Raw genomic sequence first — 19,101 nt, forward strand, 5'->3', positions numbered from 1 at the left:
AATGCAACTGTATCCTTTGGTCAGCCTCGAAGCAACTGAAATTATCAAAATCTAAGATGGATGGTCCAGACTGAAAAATGGTGTTGAGCCCTTAAGCTCAACTCGTGCTTGCGTGACTGGAAGTCCTTAAAGAAGGCACAGATTCTTCCAAGACGGAAAAGAGGTGAATTAAAATTTCATTAAAAAAGTCCTTTAAGATGTTTGATCCGTCGATAAGTTTTGCTTCAGTGCACTTGAATAGTTCTGGATGATTAAACAAATTGTTCCGCGAATACTCGAGAAAAAATAGAATTTGAGAAGGAAATTAGCTAATCAAACATCTTTCTCCAAAGAACACATCCTTTCGATTTATTTAAGTATATTAATTTATGAGCCTTTTAAGTTAAACGAAATATGGGAGAAAGAGAGAAAAATTACTATACCAAAAAAAGTTAAGAAACTAATTGCTCTCGCAAAGCACGTACTTTCGAGGAACAAATAATTTTCAAGGGATAGCTATTAATTCTGGAATAGAGTATATTAGAAATTAGTTTGCGGATAATAATCTTTTTGACATGTTGCTTTTAATAGCAATATGTCAGGAAAGAGCTTACATTCTTTATGAAGTCTAGTCTTTGCTATGACTTTTACTAATTAAACTTTGATTGTCTAGGAAAAGTTCTTGCAAAACAAAAAAGAAGGAAAATTAAAAAATAAAATCTTAAAGCTTTAATATTTTATAATACACCCAAATGGGCATTATTTTCATTTACAGACACATACACGTTTCCAGAGCATTTGGGCTAACGCCACATTGTGCTAAATACATTTATAAACAGCATCTATTCGGAATATACGATAGACAGTCTTCCGCTTGGAGATAAAATTGTTTTATTTTGTATAGTGTTGCCACTGCTCGCTTTGAAACTGTTGAATTTTTGATTAAAACATTAATACAAATTTTACAAAATACGAAATAGGTAATCAAGCAAATTCCAAATTCGGACTTCCAGGTGCCCATGTTATTCAAAATTTTATGACTCTAGTTACCGCTGTTCCCTGACAGTGCAAGAAACACACATACATTCAAGTAGATTCTTCATTATTTAGTTTCCTTAAATACAATGCAGGGCGATAATATTTGGTGGAAGCAATTTGAGAAATGATTCAGACATTTCAAGTTATTCGACGAAAAACGCCGCTTTGAGCCTTTTTCCGCTAACGCCAGAAATGTTGCAAATAAAAGTGTCAGAAAGAAATAAAGATAGGTCACCAATGAATTATTGATTTGTATCCAGGTAGTTAGCTGCATGAAATTAATTAACAACTTCAAGCTAAATTACTTCAACTAGATAATATATATATATATATATATATATATATACTTTTGGTGAGCCAATTGCAACCCAAAAGGGGCGTGTACGACTGCATGCTTTAGCAGTCCTATATACAAAATATCAACGTTCTGAGGCTACTCGTTTTTGAGTTATGTGAGATACATTCATACATTTGTACGTACGTACAGACTTCACGAAAAAATCTCTTCTGAATCCATTTTAAATCAGTTTCATTATTCGCTTGGTGAAAATGAGGCCTTTAGTCTGTCCTTACGTACAGATGTTGCTCAAAAGCATCGTTAAATTGCATTCGAAAGTGGTCAAAATTGATATATTGGTAATGAAATATGAAACCAGGAATTTTTCGTAATTACAATACATCCTTCACTTCGTACAAGGAAGTAAAAATAATGCATTTAGTTTCCAGTTAACGTGATTTCAATAGAAATAATTTTTCAGTTTATTTTAGCGTATAAGTAAATTAAATGTAACAAAACATTTCATAGAATAGTAAACTTAAAAAATAATTAACTCTTTTTAGTTTAAAATGGAATATATTTTTTATTTTATTTTGTTGGTAATTAGCTTGCTAATTAAATTACTAAAGATTCAAGTGAATTTTTCCTTTTTTTCAATGTGATTGAAGATTCTTCGTTATTAATGAGTATTTAATCAAAGCTTCTTTCTATAAGTAACATCGAACACGTCCTTAGAATGTTTATTTTGATGAAACCATCTAATACTGAAATATGTATATTTAAAGCAAGCTTTTGGATAGTTTATTCTGAAAATATAAGCTAACATACCAGATCCAATGCACTTTACCTTAATACTTGCATTTCAAAATGCACGAAAGCACCGAAGAAAAAAAACATATTTCACACTAGCAGATGCATTTAGATTTGAAGCTCGCATTTCGAACTGGAAGGGAATACTGGAAAAGTAGAACAGAACGTTAATATGATATATAATGTGGAACTTCAAATACGCAACGGAAATTGATCTAAAATTTCGAAATAGAGATAGGAAGAGCTAAAAGGGGTATGGTAATTTCCTGTTTCCTCCGAACCGAAAGAATTCATCTGATACTAGAACTCCATCTTTTCCAGCGATAGCTTTAGATAAAAATATTCTCGATTCTTTCAAAGGATAAAGCAGAGCGAAGACCGAATTACTTAACAGAATCACAACTGAATACCAATAGTCATGCTCATAGATTCTTTGCTAAAAATATATGCAGCTAGGAAGTTTCTTTCTTTTTCTGTCTGCAATGAAATACGCACTTCTGCGTCAGCATCTTTCGTGCCCTGCTCAATATATTCCATTAGATATATATATATTGCTGCAAACACGAATAATATATGCGTATCGTCATTTATAAATGTTAATAATTCGATGCAAACTTCTAAATGCAAATAAATAAAAGTATACATAACAGTTCTGATGTTAGTACAGTTATGATGAACATAAGCTTACGTATATAATAGATAGATATGCATAGCGTTTCTACAAATTTCAGCAACGAGTATTTTCAACCAGTCTCAGTGAAGTTACAAGGTTACTGGCAATGCTACTGGCAGTGAAGATAGTGGCAATGATAAAAAATGTTAGTACAGTTATGATGTTAGATGTTAAATTGTTAAGATGTCATAGATGTTAAAATGGTAGTATAGTTATGATGAACGTAAGGATACGTATATAATAGGCAGACATAACACAGTCCTTCTACAAAGTTTCAGCAACGCGTATTTGCAACCAGTCTCAAGTGAGGTTACAAAGTTACTGGCAATGCTAGTGGCAATGATCACTAAGATATATCCCTTTATGTTTTTGAAATATAATCTATTTACGAAGGAAATTTAAATTTATAATTTTATTTGGTTTTATGCCGTTGATATCTTCTGTTTTGATCCAAACTGAACAAACAGCCAGAAGGAAAAGCGCTTTGATTAAAAAAAGGGGGCACATTTCTTATAATTTAAAGAAATCGAAATAGTGAAGAAAACTAACGATTTACATGTGACCCATGTAAAGCGGTCAATTATCATATAAAGTTTGGTACATTTGGAACCCATCAATTTATGTCCAAACACTTGCTAGACGTTAGGCAAATGATTGCTAGGTTTACAATAACAACTGAGCCTTGAAAAGGGTGTAAAAGATCCTTTATTTAAAACTAACGTAGAATAGAAGGCGCAGTCGGTGCTTACAACTCATCCAGAACGTATGACGAAGTAATTTAAATAATAGCAAGTACAGATGTAAAATTTAAATGCAAGTAACTAGTAGCCGAAAGTTACACAAATCAATTTAAGACGAAGTTGGCTCAAACTAAGCGGCGGATGTCTTCAGATGTCATTAATGATTATGCAAGGCCGAAAATAACACACCTGATCTGAGATAGCAACCTAATAACGTAACCTAGAAAGGCAGAACAGCCCCGCCTTACAATCTAAAAATCTCAGTTTAAATACACTGAGCTATTTTGCATTCTGGCGGCGAAACAGAAGAAAGTAGTGGCAGTAAAGGTCAAATCATAATAATTGGTTAATTAAAATAATAGAAACTTTACAATATGCGTTTAGAAGGTAAAACGTTTCACAAGTCTAAATAAATGACCATTTAGGTGATCTTTTATTGACTGATAGTAATTCGCAAATTCAAGTTTATCTCGAAGACATAAAGTAAACTATATTTTCTACATAAAAAACAATAGATCTAATTCTCAAATGAATAAATACCTGATAAAAAATGGTTCGAACAAATAGCTGGCTTTATAATAATGTTCTTTACAGTAGTTATTATTATTCAGTCCACGATAAAGATAAAAAGGTAAGTTGTATATTTGTTCTTTATCATCTCCCTTTCGCGCTTTGTTACTTGCGAACTGCTAACTTTTACCTTAAGTAAAAATCATCATAAAGAACACCATTTCATAAATTCAGAGATACGAACTGAGAAAATTTGAGGATATTCAAATATTTTTTCCTATGAAGGTATCCAGCAGCTTTCCAAAATTAATGCGCAGTGTTAAAAATATGTGTACAAAAGCTCAAACAATAAATTTACGTTATTTAAATCGTAATGTTTGTGAGTTCAGTCCTAAATCATCATAAACGCCATGCTTACATAAAGCTATTTACAATTATTATTAGTCAGTGCTAAGTACTTAAACCGATATATAAAAAACATATACTTAAATACAAACATTTGCAAATAGAGCAGTTTTGTTGCAGTGACTTAAAAACAGTCAAAATTGCATATAGAATCACGGCTGGAACATATAATCATAAGTGAAACTTTAATTACATTACGAATTTAAGGAGTAAGAAAATAAGTTTTACGAAATATGAAAAATATATTTTAATTACATATTTAAGTATTTAAAAAGTTTGTCGAAATTCTTAAATAGAAATTTCTTAGTGCATTCCTAGCAACTTCTATCGTTCTTTCTTGTATACATTATATACTTGCGTTTAATATCATTCACGTGGTTTTGAACTAAGCAGAGAAATTTCTCTTTAAATGTAGATTATAAAACACACAGGTAAACTATTTTTTTTTCATTTATTACTTCTCGCGATATATATACGGCCATAATATTTTACTTACTTACACAATATTTTTGTCTTTTTATTATTAACTGTTTGGCCTTTTAACTTTATTTATTAATTGCCATGTTCTTTGCTCTTCCACTGTATATAGTTCAATAGAAAAGTAAAAATATTTAAAAACAGCATGTCTTCGTAATAGAATGTTAAGTATTACCGTACATATTTTTCATATTCTCTATGCAATTTCTTTAAAAACTTACAGCTTAATATAGTTATCATAAAAAAGAATAAGTATATAATCATTTTAATGAATCCAGTCAGTGTAACTTCATAAAATATTTAATGTTTCTAATTAAGCAGCTTGTAATTTTAATACATATTTATTTTAATTAAATTACATTAAAATGTTAAATTTTTTAAAGAAATTAAGAATTCTATTTATTCCTTTTAAATCGCTTAGTGTGTTACTCAATGAAATTAAGGTATCTTAGGATTTATTGAATAATAATGCGCTAGCGCGCGCAAGACAAAAGTGCTTTATTTCCGGCAGCGGCAACACATTGCTTTCAAATAAGTGTTTTGAATAAAATTCAAAGATAAATATATTATATTATGCCAAATAGCAACAGTCTGGCACGCTAAATATAAAAATGTTTTATTTCGAAAAGTCTTGCTACTGCTCGATTTAAAATCTGTGAGGTTCACCAATAATTCATTCAATTTATATAAAATATGAAATAAATAAAAGTATATACGTAATTCAAAATCTGAACTTTGAGGTGCACATGCTCGCGTGGAGGACTACCTGTATTAAAAATTTGGTACTGTCCCCCTTTTTCCCCAATGTGAAGAACATACATATTCCTATATAACGTACAAATTCTACATTATTTAATTTCATAAAAAACAATATATGGTGATAATATTTAGTGGCAGCAATCTGAAGAGCAATGCGGAGAAAATAGTGAAATTCGGGACAGGTGCTATTAAATAAGAATTTAACAAAAACAAATTTCAACACGGTAAATATTGCTTGCCTGTCTAACAAGTATTTTAAGTGTGAAAACCCATGTACAGGGGATACTTTTGTAAAATCTAGCAAGACGTTTCTACAGAGAGAAACATACTGTCCAGTTCTTTACTTCTGTTCGCTATTCTTCATATCATAGAGCTTAATTATTTATCCTCATGCATTTCTGGGGTAATTTTTATATTTTCAGAGCTTCAGTTTTTTTTCTGTCTTAACAGCTGTTGATTAAAAACTGAAGAGCTTCGCATCCTTGCATAGGCAAAATCTTTGACAGCTGTTCTTTCACCAAAATTAAAAGAGAGTGTAGAAAATATCTAATGAATGTTATTATAAGATATTTATTTAAAATAACCATTAAATATTGTTTATACGTTCATATACGTTTCAAAGTGATTTTTTTATAAGATTTACTTTTTTTTTTTTTTTTTTTTTTAGTTTTTTTACACAAATGCTATGTACGAGGTTCAATCAAAACTTAAGTTGTACTCACATGAAAGAAACAGTTTAAAATTTATATATCACAGCTCGTTTATTTGCTTGAAAGCATACAAATAAATTAAAATAATTATTAAATAAAATCATTGGTAAAATAATTATTAATTAAAATAATTATTAAATACAGAATTAAAATTAATTCAATCATTTATCTCAAGGTGACAAGAGTTCTTTTACATCGCGTTCGATGAATTCCAGTCCAGTTTTCAATGATAACTCCAGTAATTTTTATTTCCTCGTCAAAATCATAGCGCCTCTTCTCAGTGTCTTCTATTACAATTTTAAATGCATGGAAAATTTAGTATATGTGAAAAAGGGGAGATCTGGTTTATAGGGAGCAGTGGAGGGTATAGAGGGCGATCCAAAAATGCGAGAGCTGCCTGGTAGCATTATTCTTTGTGGTTGTCTGTCAGTAATCGAGATACCCTTGATTTCTCATTTGGTGAAATTTATATATTTATAATATGATGCATGCTTCCAAATGCAATAATTAGTTCAACTCCAATTCTGCATATTGTGAATTACTTGTTTCAATGAATCCTTTCATTAATATGTTCAGTATTCTTCCTGATCACCGAAATCGACGTATTTCATTGTCGATAATTGTTTCCAATATCTACACGTCCATACTCAAGTGACGCATACTATTTTGGAATCGCCTAGGGTGAAATGATTTTAGTATCATCATACCAGATGACGGTGATTCTCATAGGTATACAACTTCTTGCTCACAGGAAACGAATTACTGACTCACTTCTAATTTGGACAGCATTTTCTCAAGATGCCATATTTTCACAGCAATTAATGGCCAGTCTCTAATTGTCTGAGTGAGAAAGTTATTTTAAATGATCAAATAAATCATGGGTATCACTGGAAACACATTTATCAAAGGATCTTTCTCCTGACACAATTTCCCGAATGCAACTTATTATTTGGCTGAGTTACGTAAAGCTAAGAATCTGGGATATGGCTTAAAGACATGTAACAAAATGCATTTTTGCTATATTCTTAAATAGGCTTTCGTATATAATATTCTTTTCTGATTCATATTTATATTCATATGTTCAGTACATGCTTTAAATACTAAATAAATACCATTTCATAGAAAGCCTAAGACAACAATGCTGATAGACATGTGCAGATAGATTTTAACACCTGAAGCCAATCCTGAAATTGAGCAGACCATGTTTTATTACTTTCACATTAACATTTAAGTTTAATATTTTCTGTTTGCTCCACTTAATTATGCCTAAAGCAAGTAACTCACTCCGCGCATGTCGCCAACGTCATTAAATTCAGACTGAATATTCCATAATATTTCACATTTGCAATTAATTTACACTCATTTACTGAATAAAGCAAAGATATAGTAAGTAACCACACGGTGAATATTTTCGGGGATTCCGGTTATTTTCAAATTTAGTAGGCAGTTTAGATTATTTTATTATTACTAGATTATTTTTTGGTTAACTAAATTTTAAACATCGTTAAGGAAAAAAAAGCTCTTTACCCTTCTCTAAAAACGCATACTTTGATATTTAATTATACTAATGTTTAATTATACATATAAACTTAAGTGCCTTTTTTTTTTTTTTGGTAATGTACCTTTACTGTTATTAACATAGTTTCATACTTTATTATTATCATTATAGATTTATTGCATTATGTATAATTAATATTTTCACTGTATGTTTATTAATATTGTACATTTATTGCTCATTTATTATATATTTATACTTATTATTATTGTATATTGCTATTATAACACAAACATTATTAATATCAGACTTAGTATATTTATTATATATTTATTATTTTTATTATACACTGTACAAAACTGGCGTTATTCTTCTGGATGATGATTGTTAAACTTAGAACAATATGTTTCTAACTAAGTTTTAAAATGCAATACCTTTCAAAAAGTGGTAAATTATTCAAAATTTCCAACGTTTTTGGCAAAATGGCTTTTAGGATAGTGGCTCTCCGATTTTCAGTTTTTCCGGTATGCTTTAAAAGTAGAGCCCCAAGAAAATATTTTTCACACAGCATCACTACAATTTGAAAAATTAAGATTCGGAAATAGTTGTCTTAAAATATTAAATGTATACCATGCCTCTAAAAGTCTTTATTCGGTATTTATTTGCGCGACCGTTGGTCGTGGACATATACTTCCAATTACAGAAGTGTTTCAATTGAGGCAAATATTCACGTTTGACAATTTTTTTAATTTTAAAAGATCAGTTTCGTAAACTGTAAGAAACTTAACTTTTTAAATGTCTCTTCTCGATTCCTACATTTACATTTATGAAAATGTAATATTGACTATAAAATGAAAGCCCAAAAATGTAATTCCAGTACCGTAAAAATTAGCCGAGACATTTTATTTTAAAGTTAGAACTTCAGTGGCCGTTGTTGAAGTGAAACAGCACGATGTTTGCATTTGTACGTAACTAAAAGTAAAATGTCAGTTTGGGAAAGGTTTCTGATGTTAACAGATTAAGAAACGTGCGTTTCTATGCATATAGGTATTGCCCCAGTTACTCGGGAAACTGATGTATATCTCAATTATTATTGTATTTACTAAACATAAAAATAAACGACCCCATACATCATATCTGAATCCATATATCGTATCAATCCAATGAATAAAGTGCAATACCACACAAACATAAAGAAAGGTTAAGGAAACGTATAACAGGAGATTATACTTAAAATAAAATATGCATGATATAGGCTACGACGGTAACAACTCGCAAGGAATATTTATATTTGATATAAGAAAGAGACACTTATTGATTTCAGATAAATTCTCAGCGAATACTTTTGGGGCAAAATATCGATATCATGCGTGCATGTCTTGTATAATATTCATTTACGCGATAGAAGTTGATAAACCTCTATTCGTAGAATTCTATACGGACGAATTACATCTTTATGAGAAGAGTAATGTATTTTAACTTGTATAACATTGTTCAATGTGGAATATAAATAATCAAAAATCTTTCTGTTTCAGTGAATAAAAAAAATAAAAACTTAAGTCGAGAAAAAAATTGCCTCTTTCGGAAAAAAACAGATTACCCTTTTTGTCAATAAATTGTTACAATTTATGCAACAAAGTTTCCTACAAACTGTGTATATCAATGAAATAATAGAATGAAGACATTACGTACAAAAATGAATTTAAAGTCGAGTAACACAAAAGTAACACAAATTGTTTTTTTTTATAATTATGTTAATTTTCAAAAACAGTTGTCATGGAAATAAAAAGATGAGTTGATGAATAAATAAATAACGGTAAATAAAAAGACGAGTAAAGATAATAATTAAAAAGACGAGTTGGAAATAAAAAGACGAGTCAAGGAATATTAAAACGTAACTTAATTAAAATGAGAAACTAAATATAAATTAAATATATTTTGCATATTATACAAAAACAAAAGTTGACTTAAAAGCAAGCAAACTATAAATAAAATCTGTTTATTACTCAATGTAACGTATGACACATTCTGATCAGTATATTTAACATTTAAGAAGAATAAAATGAAAATGATATTTTTTAATATTTTAAGGGGTAATCTAAACAATGCACGTTTTATGGCTCAAGAATATTATAAACATCTTATTGTCACCAATTTTCACAAAGGTGACGGCATCTTTTTTATGTTGACAATCACTCGCCAGGGTATAAGGTAGCTCTAACATAATAACACCAATATGCCGGTATATTATGAAAATCGGTATCATAAAGAAAGCAATCCTCATCAAGGCTGCCAAGACACCCATGCGACTTGGTGAACAGTTGCCATTAAGGTTTCGGCACCTTTATAACATTTCATGAAATCGTGCTAGTGACGGAACATAAAAATTCCTTGCTTTATGCAACGGAGTAAAAAATAAGATTCAATAATTTGAATCTGCAATAAGCTATTGACGACTAGACATTTTTAGAATAGTAATTCCGTTACCTTAAACAGCATTATATCTAATATATATGTAACGTACACAATAAGGTATAATCCCTACAGATACTCCATTGCACATCCAAATTTAGTTGTATGTTTGTTTTTGTTATTTTGTTTTATTAAAAGTGTGATCGAGTGACTATTTCAAGCTTTTTTACAAAAATTAATTTGCATTTTGTATTTTTATGCAAGGTACAATCTTTCATTATTAGTGTTTCGTAAAACTCAATGCATCAGACAATAAGTATTATTATGCACACACCCCTTTTTTCTAATAATAAATTTACAGCAAAATTTCTTTTTTTTTACTTTTCACTAGAATATAAAAAGTTAAACATAATTTTATGCGTGGGTATATAAGAGTTATACTATTTGTTTAAAGACGAGCTGGATATGCGTAGCATTATAAATCTGATATCCCCTTATATGGGTAGCCGGTATGAATCTTAAGTTCTAACAATCACTCTTTTACCTGAGGAATATCATATATATCTTATACATATCCTGAAATTATTTTCAATAAATTTCGTGAGTTTTTATGTAAAAGAAAATAATTAATCAGGATGTGATTAATAATTTCTTTTGCATAAAATTAATCACTGATGTGAATTATTAATCATTTTTATAAATAAAAGATAAATTAAAATAAAGGTGTTTATGAAAGCTTTTTTGACACTGTTGGACTGAATATAACTAGTTAAACATAAAATTATCACAGGTTCGCCTTAGAGTTTACCTGAATGAACCCTTATAAGTAATTAAAGTAGATGCGTAATATACATCTTTAAACTTTATGTAGATAAATATATATTGAATTTTCTTGCGTAAGGTCTTGAAAAATATAAAAGAGACATTAACAAGCATATCCCTAAAATAATTAAATATAGATGAAGTAACTTGCAAATCTTGAGTTTACTACCGTTTGGAAGCTTGTATAGGACTATAAATGCAACTAGAAAAAGCCACAGCGTTAAATACATTCTCTATAATTCACTTTGTCAGAAATAGGAATTTAAGAAAGGATTTTGATCAAAGTTAACCAACAATAGAAAACAAACAGCGTTCCGATAAAAATAGACAGTAATTAGACAAAGAGTCTTTAGACAAGCACATAAAATAAAACCTTTATAAATATTTCATTTGTTCAGCATTTTTGAAATGTGTAAAAAATTACGTGTTTCTCAATCATGCACATAATGAATTAATTTTATTCTTTAAGAAACGTTTTATTTGCTTTTGTTAAAGTTACTATTCAAAAGTTATTTTTTAAAGAGTTTATTGCTTAATGAAATGGTTTTCACTAAAATAATCGCTAATAAATATATTTATACTTATCTGCTTGATAAAAATACTTGCACCAGACTAACAAAGAGAGTTCTTTTTTAACCCTGTAAGTCTTCTTTCTATTCTAAGATCTATATTTCTTTAATGAACAATTACAATACACCTTTGTCATGAAAATAAATATCATGTATGTTACTGATCACATAAATCTTAATAAATCGCATAGTTTTATTCGGTAAGACATATCGGAAAATTAAATGAACCAAATTTTATAATTTATGTTTATGTGTAAGTAGTAGTTTCAGCAGCAAATATGAAGAAAACGAAATGCTAGATGTTGGTAAAATCACATGTAATTTCTAAATATTGCTTTATAAATGCTGATTTAATTTTCATCTTTTGAATGAAATTGTAATAAATAAGAGATCATTCGTTACTAGTACAATAGATCTACTAAAATTCAAGTAATAGTTGTTTCTTCAACAAATTGTTTTTCTAAAAATTCCGAAAAAGGATGTAGAGGAAAGTAAAGATTAGTTACATCGCGACAAGCAAAATACAAAGGTTATAAACTTCACATTGAAATAATAAGACTTCTCTTGCACATTGCATACGATATTAACAAAGTGAGATTGATCATTTTTTCAAGCAACATCACGTAAACATTATCAAAGAATAAACATTTAGAGTAAACATTAACTTCAAACTAAGAGAAAAAGTAAATTAGCAAAAATGACAGTGATAGTAAAAAAACCAATGCATACATTATATTAAACTATATAATACAGTTTTTATCCTCAGTAGTAAAATAAAAATGAGTTGATTGGAATTCATAAAGTAACTTACCCCAGTGTGGTCATTGTGACAATAGTGTACCAGAAGGCTGCAGGAATAGAGGTAAAAGTTGTTCCCTCGACATTTTTTTCTGCATAGAACATGACCGTGGCAAAGATGATGATGGCCATAGCCAGAGAAAACACCAGAAAACCAAGTTCAGAAGCACAACTCTTCAGTGTATACCCCAGAATCCTGAGCCCCTGAGAGTGGCGCGAAAATTTGAATATGCGGAAGACACGAAACACTCGTAGCGTAACGAACGCTCCAGAGACATCATCGTTGTCTTTGATACCGAGTCCTATATAGTAGGGAAGAATGGCAACCACATCAATGATGCACATCACGCTCCGCATAAATTTCCAGCGGTCAGGTGCCGCGTATAGCCTTAATAGGTATTCCGCTGTGAAGATCATGACGCAAGCAGTGTCCAGGCAGAAAAAGGCCACCTTGTAGTTGGAGCCGCAAGACCGACGTTCGCCAGTCGCGAGGTCCATCGCGCAGGGTAGCGTTTCTACCACGTTTGCCATGACCGACACTGCGATGAAGAAACCTGTAACATAATAGAAAACCAAGGCGGCCGTTCCCGTATGAGGGTTTTCGAATGCTCGCCACATTTTCATCCGCATAGAGCAGTGACTCAGATCCAGCTGGTTGTCCACTTCGGACATGCGGTCGTCCATGAGGCGCTCAGCATTTTCGCGTTTCCGATCGCGGTAGTCCTCATAACAACAGTCTCCGATCACATCTGGTATGATGCCAAAGAAAGCCAGTTCATCATCGTAAGACAATAGGCACTCGTGCTTCGGGTAGTGAAGTTTTCCCGTTCTGTAGTAATTGAGAATGTGTCGAAAAATGTCCGGATCCCTATCAAAGAAATATTCCTTGGATTCCTCGTCGTAGAAAAATTCACGCTCATTTGAACCTAACAGCGTGTCTGGATACTTCTCTACCGTGTTGCGCCATGTCTCAAATCTCCGACCGCTCACATTAATGACAAATTTTTCGTCTTCTTTTTTTCGCTGTTCTTTAGTGATAGGGGGCGCCGGCAGGGGATTGTTTGCAATGGGAACCCAACCGATGGCTGCTGCCCTAGCAAAAGGTAACCACGCAGCCACCGAAGCCATGGTATTTGGTTTTAAGTTCTTGAGTTTTATAAACTAATTCAATTGTCAGTCGCGGAACTGGATCCTAAACGCAAAAGCACGTTGTTGGAACCGCGCCAACGAGTGCGCGTTTTTTGCCATATGACGCCGAATGTCACCAACGAGCACAAACACATCGCACTCGAGTCAGCAACAGGCCGTCGTGGCAATGTTTACCTTCGCAGCACGGCATGGGCATCGATGCATCTTTTCTATAATGTTCGCATCCATGGTGTTCGTTCGCGTGACTTGTTGCGCGTTGAGGAATCCCGTAGCACCCAAGCGAGTGAGAGAATTGCATACACAACAACAAAAAGCGGAAGCGCTGATGGCGCTACACGTCCAACAACGCACTAAGCAGTGGCTGGCGGAAGCAACAGTCCGTACTTTGTAGCGTGGAATGAAGTGGTCAATCTTTCTGTCATCTAGAGGAGATGCTCTCACCTCCTAGGGAGACGAGGGGGCGATACACGTGATTGGCTGACGACCTTCCCCCGGTACAAGGGCGGAGAGGGAACTATTACCCTCATTGTGAGAAGTGATACAGCGAGCACCTCAGCCAGCAGGAAGCCATCTTTGTCATCATCTGAGAGACAGAGAGAGAGCAACTCGCGGTTCCACGAGAGAAGCTCTAACGCATGCGCATCCAAGCATCTGCAACAACGCTCGGCATCCGATGGCGTTCCCATCCTGGCGTTGCCTTGGAGACATTGTGACGTCATCTCGCGCTCTCCCGACCAGGTAAGAAAACTCCAATCTGAAAAACTCCGCCATTCTTGGCCCTGAAGGGGTAGAACTTGGCAGTGTTCATCGTAGAAGAGAATATAAAGAAAAGAATACGATTCGAAACTAGAAGGATTTTTTTTTCTAATGCCAACTCTTCAAGGGGAGCAAATTAAGTACTTTGAACTGATCTATAAATTTTATTTCACAGTATATTTCCGTTGCTATTAAGTAGAATTAATTAAATAATATTTTTTTATCGTAAACAATTTTAATGTTTTTCATTTTATTAGTACACATTATTTTTTTAATTAGAAAGTTGAATGTATGCTTCAATTTAATTCGCTGTGATGAATAAACATTTGAAAAATCAAATGGATCATCCTAATTTGCAAAATATTAATGAAACAAATGAAGAACAAAGTTTTCGCAAATATTTTCCTGAGATTTTTAAACTTATCTATTATTTTGAAAATTTTGAATTATTTATAAACTATAAATGTAGCAACTTTGCGATATAAATATCTCTCAGTACTGACATATAAATTTATAAAATTAAAAATGAATGATTTACGTGATTTTTTATATTTTTATTTACTATGTCTAATGTTAAAAAGAAAGTTATGCAAATTATTTTTGCTCTTTACTTTAGAATATAAAAAACATTATCATAATTTAATTGTTAGTAGTTTTTTAGTCAAGATTTAGATGTATATTTACAGGCGCATAAACTTAGCAATATATCTTGAAAAATCAAATGCGCTGAAATTATATTATTCATATTAGTAGTTTACTGAGCGTTTTCTAGAATTCCTCTTGAAAATATGTGTTATTTGTTATCAAAGTGTTATTTATTGTCAAAGTTGCTGAAAGTTTTCTGGTAAGTATAACATATGAAACATTTTAATAAAACCGTTTATTTTCCTGATAACTATTCCATAATTTCATATTTTTACAGTTCTCTTAACATTAATAATTTATGCACTTTTTAAAACATACTATAAGGTATTTCTCCCGTCTTCCTGGCGTGCCTACGTGATGTAGTGATTCTGCACGCTGGGCTGGTATTCCAGAGGTCTGCGGTTCGAGTCCCGGCGAAGGCGTTGCAAATTTTTATCTTGCCTGCTTCCAAAAATACCTAATGTCTCTACACTACATATTTTTAATTTAAGAAGTTGCTAAAATAAAAATTAGGGAGTAGATTTATTGCGAATTAGTTAACTGGTGTAGTGTACATATTTATGGTTCTTACGGAAGGACATGATTTAAGTTCAACAAATAAATCTAGATGAGAGAAAAGAAACAGCCATACATTTTCACATTCATTTTTCATTATAAAATAACATTATAGTTTGAAACAGAAGATAAAGCTCTTTAGAAAATAAAAAAAAATTAATCTTAAAAAAATTAATCAGTATGGATTACTTCCAAATGACCGGCTAAAGATTTATTGCACACATTTCTAATTTGTTGTGTAATATATATTTCTGAATTATAATCTTATGTTCCCGAGAGAAAAAAGAATGCATTCTCAACATCATTTTTTGAATGTTAAAAATGTAATATTTATCAGTATAATAAAGAAAGAAGTATGTTATTTTGCTATATTACTTTTTAATGATTTTAAGAATATTAAAATCGAGCAAACATAAAAATACACTGTAAGTACTCTGAAATATCTAGTAATAATAATCGAGTAATACAGTGTATTTTTATGTTTGCTCGTTTTTAGTTTATCTAAATTGCAATTAATTAGTACTTAGAATAAACAACACAATGCTTACAAATGCTGTTTTGAATTTCTTTTGTTATTTATGTTTTATCAGCCTTAAAACTTTCAATATTTTTAGTTCTTAATGTACATAAAAAATCTATGACATCCTAGACCTTTAAAAAGCATTTTTAAACGGTTTGGTGGCTTTAGGTATTTGAAATCTAAATTAAAATAGTACACACATCATTTCTTTAATTAGAAAGTTGAAAATTAGCAAATGTATCCGATGCTAATCAAGTTTCTCGTTTTAGTCGTTTCAGAAATTTACTGTGGTTAAACAAGTTATAGATCATCTTTCATGTACAAATTATATAACTGAAAGTAACAATAATTATCATTTGTTTCCCATTTCATGTACTACGTGTCATGATGTATAATTAAATGAGAATCGTATAAGTGGCGCCCGAACTAAAAATGTGCTGGATGATAGTTCGTCAACACTAGGATTTGGCGACTGGGCCTTCTAATACCCAGTCGCCTTTTAAAATGGCGGGTATATAAGACATTTTCTTATTCCTTTCTGCATGTCTTCGTGCCGTAACTAGAAGCCCGCTCAACACGTGTTCGGAAGGTCCAGAATTCGAATTCCGGAGAGGACACTGGAAATTTTTTCGGTTTCCTGAAATCGGTAGAATCTAATGACTCTAAAAATCATTTACAAAAATGTTACAAACAGGCAAAACTTCTTAAAACGATAATCAGTTTCCTAAAATAAATATAATTTTTGCGAATGTGTGTTTGAGAAAGAAAGAAACACTATACAAAAATCTGTAAGTTTTCAGATTTTATATTACGCCTATAGGGGCGTATTTTTAACGTTTTGTGTGTTACATTTATTTATTAAATACCATCTTCTTCGCACTTAAACCATAAAATTCATTTCAACAGCAATATCGCAAAATAATTTTGAAATAAGCATATCTTTAGAATTTCCAATACACAGTCTCACGCGCGGGAGAGAGTGTTTTTTCGTACACTGTTGCCATAGCTCGCTTTGACATAGTTGAGTTTGTTAATAAAAAAATAGTTAAAGTTTTACAAAATATGAAATCGATAATAAAACAAATTCCAAATTAGGGCTTCCAGATGCCCATATTCGGTGGAGGATTATGAGTTTCAAAATTCGACGGCTCTAGGTACGCGTTGTTTTGTCACATTGCGAGAAACAAACATACATTTATGCAGATTCTTCATTATTTATTTTTTTAATATAACACAGATATATGATAATATTTGGTGACAACCATCTGAAAAGTGAAACGGACATTTAAAGTTTTCAACGCAAAATTCCAAAATGAAATTAATAGCTTTTTTGGGATAACGCCCTTTGGGCTAATAAATAAGCTTTAGAAGAAGTATATTTACTAAAAATATAATGATTTATCAAATTAATCGATCTGAAATAATTCCCGTTCTTTCTTTTTTTATCACAATTAAACATCATTAAACGAAATAGTTTTCGAAGACAAGATGTCCTCATTTTCTGAACTGTCTTTCTAGTATCTTAAATTTCATACTCTGCTCTCTCAAAAAGAAAAAAGTATTTATTTTTTCTTTAGCTTGTAGTTTCTTGAATTACCTCTATAAATTTTATAATATTAAAAAACTTCTTTCCGGAATTTCGCGCATCTGTTAGTGAAGGATAAATCAATGACTTTTTTTATTATTATTATTCAATAAAGTGAATTTTTTCTATCTTTCATAGCATTTTAAAACCAGAACGGCAGTTTTTTGGTGAAGTTTATACTTCATAATATGCTGTCTAGCGTAGCGTCTCACATTTCGAAAGTTTTAGCTATATTGTCGACATCTGCATTTAATTGCTCTTGTTTAGGTGCTATTTTCACGAAGTCTACTTATTAATCTTTTTTTATTTCAGTGGTTTTTGAATTAAAATGAATTTACATTAGACATATTAAGATGTGTGTAATTTTAACCATTATTTTAATTTGTGTTTTTTGTGATATTTTACGATATTTTACGTGGCGATAGGTTTTAAATTAAAATTTTAATTAGCAGTTCTGTTATGTTTTCCATTTAAAAAAGAAAACATGTTGTGGGGAAATCGTGTTGTAGTTAAGTATAGTTATGTGTTGTAGTTATGAAGGCTGAATGTTTGTAAATCAGTGTTATTTCTGTCAGTTATATCAACATGAAATCGCTTTGTGGTAATACTGTGTTATATGAAGAGAGATTGTGTGAATATAATATACTATGTGAAGGAAAATCCTGGATATTGAGAAGCGTCTGGAAGTAATACGATTGCTTTATCCATCCAAATAATATAAATTTATCAAGATTTTTGTAGATTGACTAGAGTTGATAATAAATATTGAGGAAAAGCTTGAATGGATGTCCTTGGAGATAAAAACTTTATTATCCGCGAAATATTTATGATAAATGCTGAATGGTAAAAATCTTAATAAGTTAATATGTATGTCATTAGAAATTCTCACGTCTCCTCAGATCCACTAGACAAACTAATAATTCGTGCACTGTTTTTAAACGGCACGAATTTTTTTCCGCCTGAAGAACCCAGTGATCCCCTATGAATAAGACTATCAAAATCACAGAATTTTCTTTATTTATCAACTTCATTGTCTAATTCGTACAGATACTCGAAAAAGCTACATTTATACTACACAATTCTACGTAATTATCATTTAACTTTAGTCTGTTATCCAGGTACACATCTGAATATTTAGTGATATTTACCATGATATTACTCGTTTATCATATAAAACACAGCTTTATGCTATGAAAATAATGCAAAAATAGGAGTAATTGTACATTTATACTACACAATTCTACGTAATTGTTCTTTAACCTTAGTCGGTAATCCAGGTACACACCTGAATATTTAGTGATGTTTACCAAGATATTACTCGTTTACCATATAAGAAACAGCGTTATGCTGTGAGAATAATGCAAAAATAGAAGTAATTCAAGATCTATGAATTGGAATTAAACTTCCATTATGTTGA

At 31.1% G+C, this 19,101-nt stretch overlaps 1 protein-coding gene across 3 annotated transcripts in view; it reads right to left on the minus strand.

Moving 5' to 3' along the window:
• LOC118184605 (potassium voltage-gated channel protein Shal-like) overlaps positions 1-14,415 on the minus strand; it is a 558,555-nt gene extending 544,140 nt beyond the window's left edge. For all 3 annotated transcript variants that reach the window (XM_085813098.1, XM_085813100.1, XM_085813099.1), the window contains exon 1: positions 12,488-14,415. In XM_085813098.1, the coding sequence (XP_085669224.1) occupies positions 12,488-13,602 (1,115 nt within the window). In that variant the 5' untranslated portion in view covers positions 13,603-14,415. The remainder of the gene's footprint in view (positions 1-12,487) is intronic.
• Between the last annotated feature and the right edge of the window lie 4,686 nt (positions 14,416-19,101).

This window comes from Stegodyphus dumicola, chromosome 3 (assembly GCF_044657685.1).
Source record: "Stegodyphus dumicola isolate Sdum_Otavi_A_Nest chromosome 3, ASM4465768v1".
In the NCBI taxonomy this organism is placed as follows: domain Eukaryota; kingdom Metazoa; phylum Arthropoda; class Arachnida; order Araneae; family Eresidae; genus Stegodyphus; species Stegodyphus dumicola.